The sequence below is a fragment of the Zeus faber genome (genome assembly GCF_960531495.2).
Source record: "Zeus faber genome assembly, chromosome: 17".
NCBI lineage: Eukaryota > Metazoa > Chordata > Actinopteri > Zeiformes > Zeidae > Zeus > Zeus faber.
This window is the reverse complement of record NC_137204.1, coordinates 20,332,616-20,347,493: the sequence shown is the minus strand read 5'-3', so window position 1 is coordinate 20,347,493 and position 14,878 is coordinate 20,332,616. Positions and strand designations below refer to the sequence as shown.

General features: G+C 48.3%; 2 protein-coding genes across 2 annotated transcripts; both read right to left on the bottom strand.

The window, feature by feature from the left end:
- Positions 1-2,570: 2,570 nt before the first annotated feature.
- Positions 2,571-9,061, bottom strand: inpp5ja (inositol polyphosphate-5-phosphatase Ja; the record flags this gene model as incomplete). Its single annotated transcript, XM_080017671.1, has 15 exons — positions 2,571-3,074; positions 3,190-3,294; positions 3,372-3,437; positions 3,553-3,690; positions 4,267-4,477; positions 4,597-4,706; positions 4,898-5,009; positions 5,126-5,301; positions 5,739-5,855; positions 6,066-6,174; positions 6,333-6,440; positions 7,028-7,609; positions 8,120-8,205; positions 8,749-8,786; positions 9,031-9,061. The coding sequence occupies 15 exons, from the start codon at positions 9,059-9,061 to the stop codon at positions 2,571-2,573; spliced, it is 2,493 nt and encodes an 830-aa protein (XP_079873797.1).
- Positions 9,062-10,260: 1,199 nt separating this feature from the next.
- smtna (smoothelin a) lies at positions 10,261-13,295 on the bottom strand (the record flags this gene model as incomplete). Its single annotated transcript, XM_080017670.1, has 8 exons — positions 13,182-13,295; positions 12,616-12,784; positions 11,631-11,706; positions 11,424-11,546; positions 11,190-11,247; positions 10,869-10,974; positions 10,612-10,763; positions 10,261-10,408 (listed from the first exon to the last, which is right to left on the bottom strand). The coding sequence occupies exons 2-8, from the start codon at positions 12,721-12,723 to the stop codon at positions 10,261-10,263; spliced, it is 771 nt and encodes a 256-aa protein (XP_079873796.1). The 5' UTR covers positions 12,724-12,784; positions 13,182-13,295.
- Positions 13,296-14,878: the final 1,583 nt, after the last annotated feature.

Sequence of the window (14,878 nt, the reverse complement as noted above, 5' to 3'; positions counted from 1 at the left end):
CATGTTCTCTCGGAATTCGGAACTTGATTAGCGTTAGAGATTTTTTTTTTTTTGTAATGGGAGATAGAGATCCCTGCGTGAAACGGGTGGCGGAAAAAACGGGATTGTGACAGAAGTCAATCATTTTTGTGAGTCACACTTTCTATTTCAATATCTGCCAGAATAACTTGAAGTGAGAAAATTGCGGTGGAATGTTTTTGCATGTAATCCGCAGCCATCTGCAGCCTGCGTCGTCCCGCCTGAAGAAATAACTTTGCGGGAAGAGTCGGAGGATTTAACGAACTTTTTTTTGTTTGTTTGGTTTTTTTTTTTTACTGAGTGACTCGTCAGGAACCGACTCAGAAAAACGAGTCGAACCGTTCACCGCTAATGCGGGATAGCGTAGCCCGCATTTGATTCGGCCGTAGCCAATGGGCGACGAGAGAAAGTCCACGTGGTGCAAAAGGGGGCGGGCCCTCAAACCAAAGCCCGGGCCAAAATCCCCCCCCCCCCATTGTTTATTGTTTTTTTTGAATTGTTTATTGTTTGTTTGTTTATCTATATTTTTAAATAGTTTATTATTGTTGTTTACTTTTATAATGTTGATACTCTGGAGGTTTGCTTCCGTCTCCTCCATCTGCCTGCCTCCGTACTGGAACCACCAACAAAAGAAGTAATGGCCGGAAAGGGAAGAAAATATAGATGGTATCCCCGTTGATCACATCAAGCACCGGCGGAAGAAGCACTCAGACCTTTTTTTACCCGCCGACCGGCTGGACCCTGCATTAAGGCCTCGCCATGTGATGGTGCATTAACAGAAAAGGGGGACTCATCCTGTTGAAGCTCAGCCGCTGTAATCACATCTCCGCGAAGGGGATTGATGAAACTCTTAGCTGCGTAAAAGTTAACAAATGTGATTACGCCGATGATTATGGATGAGAATCGCGGCGAAGATACTAAACGACACTTGTGAAAGCGAACATATTGAATATGCATGTACATGTTGTTGATGGTGTGCTCCAAAACAAAACACAAAAAGAAACAAAAAAACCCCAAAAAAACAATAGGGCGCTGAGGTGAGACATCGACTTCAAGTCCGATTGGGCGCGCAGAGAAACATGACCACGGTTGACTGTTCAATTATACATTTTATTTATTTGACGGTGGAGTTGGATTCTACAACAGTATCTCTTTTCATCGTCCCCGCCGCGCCCTCTGCTCTGCGCCGGGCGTCTCGTCTTAGCTTTCAATCCGCTCGGCAGCACGGGCACCGTCATCAGCCTTGAGTGCTGTTGACATCCGGGGCGGCCCCGTCGCTACACAGTACGACGACGAACACCTATGTTGATGCGCCTCTGCGGAGGTCGCATTGGTTTCGTCGGGGCCTCGTCGTCGTCGTTTTTTGTATTTTTTTGGAAACAACGGGAGGGAGTAGAATATAATCAGATTTCTCGCGGTGGCGCCCTCAGCGCATCCAAGGATTTCTCGGGAGGATAAGCCGCTTTCCCCGGCGCCTCAAAGCCGCCGCTCCGCACGTAGAGAGGCTCCCGCCGAGCCGCTCGAAATCTGACGGTTCGTCCGCTATGCAGAAAAAAACTTTTTTATCTGGGGGCTGGAAATTGTGTTTTCACACTCTCTCTCTCTCTCTCTCTCTCTCTCTCTCTCTCTCTCTGTCTTACTCTCACACACAAACATAACGACATTGACTGTTCTGGGGAAACACACAACACACAACACAAAACCACTAACGTCCAGATCAGCCTCAGCATCAGGTCTCTGAGCTCCTCTGTGATCCAGGGATATATTGAGAAAGCTGCTGAGAGGGAAAGACAGCGCTGATCTAGGATTACTGATTGGATTGGTGCAGGAAAACAGCAGTGAGGGGGGGGGGCAAGTCAGAGATGTAGCATCTGTGTTTTCTCATCTGATAAACACTGGCTGAAAAATCATAGATGGAAATGTTCTAGACTTGAAATTGGTTGTTTGTTGTTGTTGTTTTTTTTCCAAGTAAATCGCATCTCCGTTCCAATATCTTCCTCAACGCTTTATCTCGTTCTTCATCTTCATCTCTCTCTCATCACACAGACATAAACACGCACACACACACACACACACACATATGCACACACACACACACACACACACAGCCAGAGGCCCTGATTATGATACATTATATTCCATGGATCGATTGCTTTCTATGATAACGACCAATTTCAGATTTAAACTGAATTTGGTCTGACGTTCGCTGTTTGTTTAAATATAATTTAGATTATGAGTCTATAAAAGCACTTTTCGGGTAGGATACAGACGTCGATTTCTGTGGTTTGGACCCGCTCCAGAGTTACACACAGTGTATGAGATGGAGTCACAATGACAGGCTGAGAAACAGACAAGTTGTCTGGCTACTTCGCGGAGTGTTGCAAACTACGGCACAGGTCCTAAACTGTGCTACTCCTACGAGCACAGCGACAGTGTGGGGTCAATTCAGCATCTGTGGAGGTGGATGCAAACCAGCGTTCTTCTTTTTCCTTCGCCTCCACTAATGACTGCAAGCATCTACGCAGTGTCTGAATGATCGTTTAGAACTTCCCTTATAGACTGGTTTCCCCGGCTCTCTCCGCGTGCCGGGCCCCTATGGGGCCCGCCTGGGCCGGCCGGTGTTCGCCCAGGATGGCGGCGATCAGGGCCTCGGGGGCGGTCACCCCGCCGCCCGGGGACACGGGGCTGCGGGGGCTGCGGGGGCTGAGGGGGCTGATGGACGGCGATGGCAGGGTGTCCGGGGAGACCAGCCGCTCCTTTTTAGAAGCCGGGCGCGGCGAGCGGCCGTGCATTTGGCCTTCCTTGGAGCGGGGACAGAGGCCGAGCCCCTGCAGAGACGGCAGGGGGTTGGAGGGGAGAGCGGGGACGGCGGGGCTGCGACTGCGCTGGTGACGGTGGTGGTGGTGGTGGTGGTGGTGGTGGTGGTGTTGTTTTCCCGTTTTGGGGCTGGGGCTGCGGGAGTGCGGAGCCAGCAGAACCAGCGTGCTGTCGTCTTCGGAGCTGACGTCTGAGCCGTCGGACACGCCCACAGTGGGGCTGTGGACCGGAATATTGATCTATAAAGAGCAGATGAGGTGAATGAAAAGGAAATGTGTCACCAGGCCCAAGAGTGGAAGTCATATTTATATTACTTCTACTATATACCTATATTTATTTCTGTGAAAGGTTTACCTGGATTGGCAGTGACACTGCAACAATAGTGTTCATATTATTACTGTAGTAACCCAGAATATATTTCCCACCATCCCTTGGAATATCCTCTTCCGTAAATGTGACCTGAGATTCAGAAAAGAACAAGAAATCAACTGCAGTTTTATTGAACAACAATATTGAAGTTGTGAACGTCGGTGTACCTGTGTTATGTGCTCTCCCTTGGCCCACACATACGCTTCATAATCTTTATGATGTTTGAATCCAACCTATTTAGAAAAATCACAAGAATCCAGATGTGAAAACGATTAAAAGCAACATATTCACGCCTGCAGTGCTGATATTAAGCTAAACTGATTTAACCTCAAGTGAAGTGAAAATGACCTTGTATATTGCCACCCAGTCCCATGAGCTCCGCTGGTAGGTTGTTGCCGTTGTGAATCTCACTGTTGCATCGGAGACTTTGCACCATTCCTTGTTCATCTGCAGTTCTACCAGCGGCATGTCCACCTTGAAGGGAAACTATGACGCACAAAGCAGAAGTAAACAGGAGAGAAGAGAGAGAAGGAAAACACGACTACACTGAGAAAGGATCTGTGCTTGTGTGTCGAGGGTGACAAGACAATAAGCTGCGGAGTGAAAGAATAAGTGCCACGTCGACTATATTGAGGTCAATTCATACATTTGATTAATAGAGGTTAATTAACGCCCGTTCCCTATAGGTCTCCACCTATAGCAAAGGGGTATTACAATAACATGCCTCAAGTTCAAAACAAATCAAACGCCCTTCTCTTCACATTCTGATTCACATTACAGATCATTCGACTTTGCTGTCCATTAATAGTGCAGCTCTGGTACAGGGCATGTTTGGGGGTTTAGGGGGCGGGGAGGGGGGGCAAGGTGTTTCAACATGGGTGTAAGTGTCTTGTAAAGGGCTAAGACTAAGATACGGGTGGGGTCTCGTCAGCATGCTTTTAAGAAGGAGCGAAAAATCAAAAACAAGAAAAGAAATGAAAGAAAAACAACCTGCTTGAGTGTAGTTGTCCTGCTATTTTACATTAAAAGTCTGTGTTAATGTAGCTTCAATAGCAAACTCACATGAAGTGAAAAAAGGGCAGAAACAGGCTTATGGTCACTGATAGTGTAGCTCATGTGACTGCGGTATGCATGCTGTGTGACTTTCGTCGCCCCACCCAACCATGAAGTCAGACCCCGCTGCAGGGCAGCGTTGTGTGTTGGGACTGGCGAACCGGTGCGACGGAGGCGCCACAGAATGCGGTCGGTCCAGGCAGGCTTCCTCTTCTTCGCACTAAGAAAGAAGTGGGGAATGGGGTAAGAAGTCGTCGTGGTCGGCAGTATTTCAATATGTGACAATTTAACCTCCATGTGAGAAAACATCATGAAGCAGTTGAAAGCATCTGAACATACCTGGTATCATACGTATGAGTGCCCACGTCAAATTTATAAGAAGGGGGGAAATTAAGAGGGCCCTCTATGAAGCCTTCCAAGATGGACTCAGTGCTTTTAGCCATATTAAGCTGCGGAAGGTACATATAAGGGAGATGAGAACAAAGATATCCAGTCGAAAAAGCCGGAATGAAGCCTAACAAAACGACAATTCTATATTTAGGATCACAGCGCCCTCTCTTGGCCCTTCGTGATCAAGGGAGAATTCATCTATCCATCTGCATAAGAATTGAAAAAATAGGACATTTAAAGGCTTCATCACCTGGTCTCTCTCCCACAGAAGAGGCAGCTTATTGCTATCGATGGCACATTTCACCACATGGATGTCATAGTCCTCAATTCTGAAATTCAGATCCCCAAACCAAAAGACCACACTGGGAGGAGAGAAAAGGGTGGGGGAAAAAACAAACATTTGACTGAGCCGCTTCAGCAAAACCGGCGGTTCAGGCACATCGCGTCTCAGTTGCAGGAGTAAAGAGCCTCCACCTACTCGTGGTCCAGCACGCCAGTGGCCGTCCCTCCCTCAAACTGTTGCTGCTGCAGGATGCTCTCAAAATCCTCCATGCGCTGCTCCAGGTTCCTCATGTGCGCCGGCAGGTGGCAGTTCAGAAAGCACACCGGGTGGCCGAACATTGTCATCCGCGCGCTGACGCCACCTTTATTACCCTTTGGCACCAGAGGTGGAAAAAGACAACGTGACACAATGTTAAACAGACGCCCCCCCGCGTGCCACGCCGTAAATAACACATGCAAACCAATGCACTTGTCGCCAAAAAAAAAAACATAAAAAAAACGGCCCTAAAAGAGTTTCGGCGTTTGATGCCACCAGACCGGAGGAACCGGAGAGCCAGACAGTCCTGCTGTTGCTGCACTGACCTCAAAGAGAGAAGACAGAGAGGGGGGGGGGGGGGGGGGACTGCACCAGCAGCCAGGGGTGGTGCTGACATCAACATGCGGAGGAAGGTCAACAAAAAAAAAAAATAATAATAATAATAACTCACGTACGTGCACACAACCACACACGCATGCGTCTACTGGCCAGACGGCGCACACCGCCGCAGCACATCGGTCCACGGCGATACCGTGTTCCAGGTCATTCGTACCCAATAGCCCCCGAGTCCCGTGCGCGTGCTCTCCGTCTGCACTGCTCTCAGAAAGGGAAGGTGGCAGAACTTGGAAAACACCAGAAGTAGAACTCCCTGCATTCGCTGGGATGCCACCTGCAGTGGAATGGGGGGGGGGGGGGTTGTTGCATAATCCAAAAACCGCACCGAAAGGATCATCCCTAATATAGAACGTTCACCGTACGTCTCATCGCGGAAATAGAATGGTATAAGATAGCAGTCAAATGTACCGAAAGAAAATCACGACTTTTTTTTTTCCAAAAGAACCTGCCACACATGCAGTCAGACATGATAGTCAATACTGACCAACACATATCCAAACGGACTGAGGGCTTCCATGAAAAGCTCACTCCACTGGTCCGTGAACAGGGCATCTTTAAGCCGCTTGTTGATCATCGAGTTAACTTCCTGCAACCTGGAGAGGGTACAAAGCAACACACACATACCATCAAACCGGGGCGAAAGGGCAGAAGAAACAGGAAAGCAGATGAAAGATTGGTACACGAGCAGCGCAGACGGTAGGGGGTGGGTGACGAGCGGACTCCCCTGGCACTGGGCGAGATGATTATTTACCCAATGATAAACATATCTGTGCTCCCATTCGAAATATTTGGCACAAACAGGGAGGTGATGTCATCCGGGGGAACAGCCGATCCGACATTCCATGTGATTATGTACACCCTGTCAAAGAACAGGAAAACAAAACAACAGCTGATGACATTTATAGATAGCTCCATGCGCTGATTAACATCTATTAGGCGCCTAAATCTGTGTGTGTGTGTGTGTGTGTGTGTGTGTGTGTGTGTGTGTGCGTGTGCGTGTGTGTGTGTGTGTGCGTGTGTGAGTGTGCTAAAAAAAACGAAACTATTTTTTGTAACGCATGTGATATCATTAATACAGTGGCGTATATAGAATATCTTAAGAAATTGGATGTTTTTAAAGGGAGCCTTGTGTTTATGAGGGCAAAACAAAACGAGCGTTTTTTGGGACAGCTGCCAAGAGAATGCACTTGCGCCGTTCTGTCTGGTTCATACATCTCTGAGTAAAAACATGCAGCTTTTCGACCATGTGACACAATCCGGCCAACACGGTCTTTCTTATAGTCTGTGGCTGCGGTCGCAGAGGTTCGATCCGTCAGCTGCTGAGGAACAACGAGCCAAGGAGCAATTTACGCAGCGATAAGAAGAGAAAACAACAGAGCCCTTGCGTCAAAGACATGGGCCACTTTAAATAATGGACGATGGACATGCAGATATTATCGGTCTCACCTGAAGTCATTGTCCTGGTTCTCGGCTGTTCCCCCGGGCGATGGGGTTCTCTGAGGCTGTGAGCCGGGGCTAGATTTGGGGCTCGTGTTGGGCTTGGGCAGGGGGAGGCTGGGTTGGGGGTTCAGGTACGGTTGGCTGGCGTAAGGCTGAGGGCTGTGAGGACTGTGGGGACTATGTAGGGACTGGGGCGGGGCGTTGGCGCTCTTAGGCGCTGCGATGCAAACCGGAATGGAGCCCTTATCCCTGCTGGGGTCCCCGGGGACTTTGGACGCCTTCAAGTTAGCCTTCGTCACCAAAGCGGTCGGTCGTGGTCGGCTGACACTCTGGAGCGGTTTGGGATCGGACGCGGGCCTTGCCTGCCCCGGCTGCCCCGGCTGGCTTTGCTTTTGCATTTTAGCAGGTGCACCAGGGACCTGGACGGGGCCCAGCCCACGCTGCCTCTCGTCCGCGGCCGAGGGACTCCTGAGCGTCGGCCGCGTTGGTAGTTCGGGACGAGACGCCGAGAAACCACGATGTCCGGTTTCCACTGTGGGCCTGGCTTGGTCGGCGCTCCTTTCCTTCTGCTGCATGCCTGCCATCAACCTAGAGCAATTGAAAACGGTAACGATAAGAGGAAAATAAAATGAATGGTTCCCACAGGGGGGAGTAGTGATTAACCTTAAGAACCTCGCTCGTTCCATAAAAGCAGAATGGAACGCGTGTGTATCTTATTTTCCACTCACCACTTCTGAACCATCTGCCCATGAGTCACATCGACAGTGTAATTATAAAATATCGCAGGAAGGAGATTGACTCGCGGCGAAGGGAAGCTGACGGCTAAAGGATATGTGTCAGTTGTGACAACCCCCCGGCTCGCTCTTGGCCACTAAACAGTATCACTGATGACATCATCAGAACAGCTCTTCACAGCAGTATTAGGCTGTCCAATCATTTTCCTTTTTACGAACAAAATAGAGGACCGTCGACGTGGTTTGTTGTCAGGGTGAAGGCGAAAGAAAGTCTGAGCGAGGAATTGGGTCTCTGCACTTTACACTTCTGTCTGTCCATCTATCCATCTATCCGTCTGCCTATCATTGCCCTCTCCCTGCCGACCTGTTAGGAAACTGGGAACCATAGTGTGACGTTCGCTGCTGGTGATGGGGAAGCCCGTCTCCCTCATCCACCCTGTGCCCCATCCCCTACCACAGGAGATGGGCCACACGGTGGGTGAGGGTTAGACACCTTTGCCGGTCTATGCCTTCCAGGGGAACTATATCGCGCAGGTATACCGTCCTACCGTCCTACCGTTTAACTTCTCTCCCACACATGCACGATACACCAACTACACCCACGCATGATGTAGGATATCTTGTGTGTCAGTGGTTGCGACCTTTGAAAGACGGCTCGAGCAGGTGTGGCTCAAAGCCAAAGCGAAAGCTATTATTCTGTAGCAGCCGGAGCAGCAGAAGTGGGCCTCGATAATAGTCTATTACCTTGATGGGACCCGGGTCCGTCCGTGACCTGCTCTGTTGATGACACACGGGTCTGGAGGTGAGCGCTTCCGTTACTTGGAAGAAATGATCCCACACGGTCGGACACATGCGTTAAAGATAGACCTGATCATTAAAAACACATAGCAAAGGTTATCCGTGCTCTATAATGCGGAATGTGTGGGGGTAAAAAAAAAAAAAGCCCCCTGGCATCTCTCTCTCTCTCTCTCTCTCTCTCTCTCGCTCTCTTACCTTCCAGGCGTATCCCAAGGTGAACCGCAAAGTGATGGCTGAGATTCACACGAGGCAAAGCATCGGTGTCGTGGGTTTTTTGGCGCTATTTACGCTCAGGACTATTATTATTATTATTATTATTATTACTACTACTATTATTATTATTATTATTATTGCACCTTATGAGAGCAAGGTCGACGGTGGAAAGTCAAGCGGTTCGCAGGAGAGACGCACGGCTCTGGGACCATGGACAGCGGATCAGAAAGCCCACGACGAGCCGTCAGGAGAGGAGACGGTCACCCTCCAGCGGTCCCTGTCCGTGCAGCGGCATTTTGCCGTCCACGACAATACAAAGCAACGCTAATATAATAATAGTGATAACAACAACAATAATAGCTAGGCGATTGGAGCCCAGATGTGCGGCAATACCTGCTCCGTGCAGCGCCAGCGTCACACTGCATCCCTCCCCGTGCCTCCCCTATAGGCTGTGTACCGTAGTAACTGCACTTTTTATTCAACCCCCTATGAATAACTGAGCGCCTGTCCTGTTAGTGACGCACTGATCCTCAGACCCACTCCGCACTGGAATGTGCACAATGAGAATGCCCCACGGCCGATACCACGGTGCCCCCAGTTAATTGCTTTTTATTTTATTTTTATTTTCTTTTATGATTATAAGACTCTATTAGTCACTCTCGTGCAAATACTTGATAAGGATGCAAACAAGTTGTGATACAACAGTGAAGCTTTATATACATATATATATATATATGACGGCTGGAGCTGCATGGTAAAATAATAACAAATAAAACAAATAATAGATGGACAGACAGACATACAGACAGACTGACCGACTGACAGATAAACAAACAAACAAATAGATAAATAAATAAATAAATAATAGTCGTAGTGGCTGTTGTTACGCATCTTTTTTATATTTTTTATTGAGAGGTGGGGTTTTTTTGGGGTTATTCAAATGCAAAAAAAATAAAACTAACAGTTTTAGACATTAGATGGAATCAGGAATCATAGGATCAAACTTATGTCAGTGGATCAGATCGGCGTGGCTTTTGTTAACACCGTTGCTGCTCTGCCCTATAGACCAATATTGTTATTTATTTTTATTTTTTTTAATCCCTGTCTTTATTCGTGATATAATTTAAAATGGGGTTTCATAGAAGTACAAAAGGCATGTTATTGGCATTTTTTGGCGAGTAGGAAATAGAAACACATAATGCAAGAAATTATGTTAACCATGTATCGTATGTGTATTCTTAAATTGCATACACTGATTTTTGACTAGGACAATTCCCACATCAGTGCCATGAAAAGCCATTCCCAGATCATCCACGGCTTCCACAGAGATGCATGCTGATGTGTAATCTCAGTGGAATGTACTGATCCTAAGCGCCAGCTGTCCACTTAAATAGACACATAACACAAAGCAATATAAATACCGGTGGGTTATATGTGTATGAAAGGTTAATGGTGCAGTAAATTATGAAAGGCTTCTTCCCGACTTCTCGGTGTCTATGCTCTTTTCTTGGTTTTGACCAGGCCTTTCTCCACCAAGCATCGGTAAAACTCCTGGATGTAAGTATAAACACATTTCCAGTCTGGCTCGTCCATGCGGAGCAAGTCTTCAACGTCCAGTAGAGGGGGGCAATCTGCCAGCTTCCTGCAACAACAAGGGTGTGCGGGGGAGAAGGGAGAGAATGAGAGAGAGAGAGAGAAAGAGAGAGAGTTACTATGACTTATTTTTATGAGGTGGAGACATTAAACAAGAGACAGCGCGGCTGGTCAGAGCGTCTCGATCCCTTCGCTCTTATCTGCCGCCTGCAGCCTTTGAGCCGCATGCTCATATTAGGAATGGCGACTGACTCTGCGGTGGTGAAAGCCAGCTGGAAGTTGTCCCTGCGCTTGTTGGGGTTGAGGATGGAGTATTCGAAGGCGTCGGGGAAGAACCGGTGCACCAAGGCACAGAAGGCGATGCCATCGCTCCAGCTGGAGGAGAAGTTGCGGATGTTCACCCCCTGGGGGGAGGGCGATAACAAGGCGCGTTTAATTTTCGGGAGGGAAGGCAAACGGGGGATCAAAGAGGACAGAGATGGAGGAGAGGCTGTGCACCGTCGTATCACCTCATATGGTTCGGTTTTGGCCCTGCACCAATCCAGCAGCATCTGCTTGACGTTTTTAGTGTTGGGCGCTGCGGCCACGGGGCTCTTCAGAGCAGGGTCTGTGTTGCTGAGGGGTAAAGGGAACGCGCAGAATGTATACACAGTGCAAGCTCACTTTATGTCTTCGACATACACACCAAGCCATGGTTACCTCTTTCCGTGGACAGAGTTGCGCAAACATGGTGGAGACCTACAGTTAACCCTGTGATGACGGGGTTCAACGCTCCAGGCATCGCACGCCCCGCTATCCCCGAAGGCGCAACGTCAGTGAAAGCCTCTTACCTGGCTGCTGCCTTGCTGGACGGGCTGCAGGGGGTCAGTGGCAGCTGACCTTTTGGCTCTATTAAGGGAGGAAAATTCCATATCTTTATGATAAAATAGCCAAGTTATACATGTGTAAGAAATCTCTAAAAACCTTCAATTGGATTTAGCAAGTTCCACCTCTGTAGGTAATCATGCAAAGCGAGCGTCCATGTGTGCGCCAAAGGTTTAGTGCTTTTGTGAAGGGATGCTCACTGTTCGGTGGTGGCTGCTGGCTCATCAGCCCTCTACCGACGCCCATGCCCGTTGTCCCTCCTTTGCCTAAACCCTGCTGTCTCAACTCCTGCTGCCTGGACCCCCGCTCCTTCTCCCTCTTATCTGGCGACACATCGAGTCCGGGGCGATCAGAGGGGAAAGCCGGCGATACTTCTGCGTGCGATCGCGGCGAATTGCGGGACTTACCTCTCTTCTTTTTGAGCAGTTCCCTGAGTGCGGCCCGTATGAGTTTTCGCTCCTCGAAATCCACCGCTTTATCCAGCTGTCAGAGATAAGAGATGAACAACCGTCTTGGTACGATATCAGCTCCTTAGCGTGAAAAAAAAACAAACGTGTAAAATCGCGGTCCAACACCAATACGGCCTCTGCAGAAATGCACGTCGGAATACCACACTGACTAAGTGTTAACAGCTGCAGCCTCCCTTTGAGCTGAGAGACCTTTCCTTGAGCGGTTAAGATGTTCTGATGCACAGGATTATGATCAAATTAACAAAACATTCGGTTTTATTTGACATGCACCGCGCATATTAGTGCACTGTCGTAGTGCCGTCGCATCCCACCCATCTCACTCAGACACGTGCCTCGTGTTGTTGTCTGCGTGCGGCTGAACCCTGGAACCTTGCATACCATTCTACCAATGTTCCCAGGTTGAAATCCAGTCATGTTTACAGCATCACCTCTGCATATACAGTAGGACACGGTGTTACCCTGTCTCGTGCGACTCGAAAAACAACTCCATTATCAATACTTTCAATAGATTCACAACCAAGGAATAGCCAATATCAGGAACAGCCACTTCATTCTAACCATTAGGTGATTTCGAAACTCTAGTATTTAACTTCTAGCAAACAGAGAGCACACAAACTGTTTGCAACAATTAGTGGAATTAGTAAACATGGAGACCTTAGGCCAACATTTGGTCGTGTCTTTTTTATATTTTGCTGTAAGTTAAGATATAGTAAATAAAATGATCTATGTAATTGCCATTAGGGTGTCTAAGTGGGGTGCTGCTATGTCTCAAAAACCAAGCAAATGTATTAAATCCACCTTAAAAGGTTTCCTTCAACTTCCGCAAAAGTCCAAAGACACCCGTCATCCCCGCACCGAACGAAAAACGAAATGCCACGCTGGGTCCGATCATTTTGACCGCCTTCATTTCTGTCGCCCTCACCATTTGATTGAGAACTTCTTCATCTTGGACGGCGGAGAGGTCCTGGCTGCTCAGAGGCCCGGGGGGCGCTTCACGCACCGGCGGTCCTGCATCAGCCTTTCCCTCCATCTTCTGGGTAGGAGACGACGGTTTTGCGCGGAAACTGATATTTGTAGAGGTCTTTGAGAAGCTGCATTGTTATTATTGCTGGGTTAAAGGATAGCAACATGTCCTTATAATATTCACAAGTTTTTTTTTTTTGGTTTTGTTTTTATTCGGGGTTACAATGGCCCTGGTGCGTTCGGGTGTTTATTAATCTAAATGTAAACAGTCTAAAACTGTAAACTATGCGGTGGAGGGAGAAATGTGTTAAGTGTTTTCTGAAGAGCCCTTCTACGTGACGCAGAACAGAAATGCCTGAAACAAGTACATATATAGTAACGTGGGACAAGTCGTGCCAAAAAGCTTGCGTTCGAGGCCCCTCTCAAAAAATAAGCTATTCAACTTGACGTCACGCAAATGCACCAAAAACCATTCATACGTTTGTCCGTGCAATGGCGGTGGGATTCAGCAAAGGCGTCGCTTACCTCCTTTCAGGGTGCGATCTTACAGATCAACACGGTTGCCACCTGAGGATGCTTTAATAGTTCCTGAGAGATGTTCAACAGCCAGAGTTCCACTGAGGAGTGTTCAGCATCGCCTCTCTCTCCTCCTACCCTTTCCTCCGCCGCCCCCCACCCCCTTCTTCCAACGGAGGCCGGGCCCACCCCTAACATCACATCCCATTCAACAGGACTGAGTCCGGGACGCACGTCTGGGGCATTTGCTGAGGTGAGTTGAAGGAAAGGTACAAGACTTTTGAGTTTAGTGGCGCCCACGTCATCTACCGCGTGTCCAAAAACCCGGCGGGCGCGAAGCTTCGCAGCGCTTGCCCTGGTGCGTTGCGGCGGCTCGTTCCGTTTGACATTTTGGCACCCAAACCAACGTTAGCAAATCGGGAAAAGCATTAAGAATGGCACCGTCTAAAACACATCGGGGGAGAGCAAAGGGTTAAAAATACAGAGGGGGGGGGGGGGGGGGGAGAAAAGAGAGAGAGACCAACAATTCCTTATTCAGGCAAAAACGAATGGCTGCTCAGTGACAGTGTTCACAAGGAGCACATATTTTTGTATGGAGGGAAAGCCCAGGAAAAGAAACCCCCCTCCCCGACCCCCTCCCCTCCCCTCCACCTTCACTTGTGCACACAGAAACACACACCGAGAAAGAACTGACAGTATAGTTGGAAGACTACAGTCTTCAGTCGATACAGCATACTTTATTTGTCCATGTACCCAGCTATGCACAGCAGTTGATAGCGGGGCAGTCAGGGGCCGCACTGCTCCACCGAGTGGAGGATGCGCGAACTACACCCTCAATGTCATTCAACGCGCCGGAGAACAGATACATTGGCCTGAGTTCATGTTCCTCGTGGCTCGTCCTTATCAGTCTGCGAAACTGCCGATTCGATCGTTGAACTGTGCGGCGCGGCTCCCGCTTGAAGATATGGTTTTTGGTTTTCCGGAGATTACATTTGTGAACGCGGCGGTTTCAACTTGCAAACGCACAGGTTTTCGTTTGCGTTCCGAGAGAATAAAAACAAAGCTTTGAGTCCGGACACAATCAATTCTCATATTATGAGCCAGAGGGATAAAGGACTCGGAGAAACTGTTGGTGGAAGGAAAAAGCGTAATACTTGCGTATTTTTTTTAATTTTTTTTTTAAGTAAATGCAACCAAATTGAAATTTCGAAACAAAATTACCTAAAAAAACTTGAACGGTTGTCAACATTATTATGGTTTATTCAAATCGGTAGATGCAATTTGAAATGCGACATATGTGACGTCTGAATGCAACGTCTGCCATGCTTTTACATGATGTATCAGCACCAACTGGTCTTCATCTTCGCTTCACTAATGTCACGGCCAATAAAGAACTCAGGATCGGTCGACAACTCCTGGGAAATCTCGGGAGGGTGAACCGGTATATTTGAGCCACCCGCACAAGGACTGTAAAATACATAAAGACAATAAAATAAACTATTTACATCAAACTATATTAGCATATAAGAACCAGAACCGTGTGCTCTAAGGCAGCGTCTTTGTAACTCGTCAGTGCAATTATGCTCTTCCTCCCCGTCGTCGTCCGCCAGGAAAACAAGCCGCCGCGCCGGTCCAACCACCACGGAAGACGACCAACGCAAGATAAAAGACTCGTATGTCCGGCGGGATGGATGCATGCTTATGCT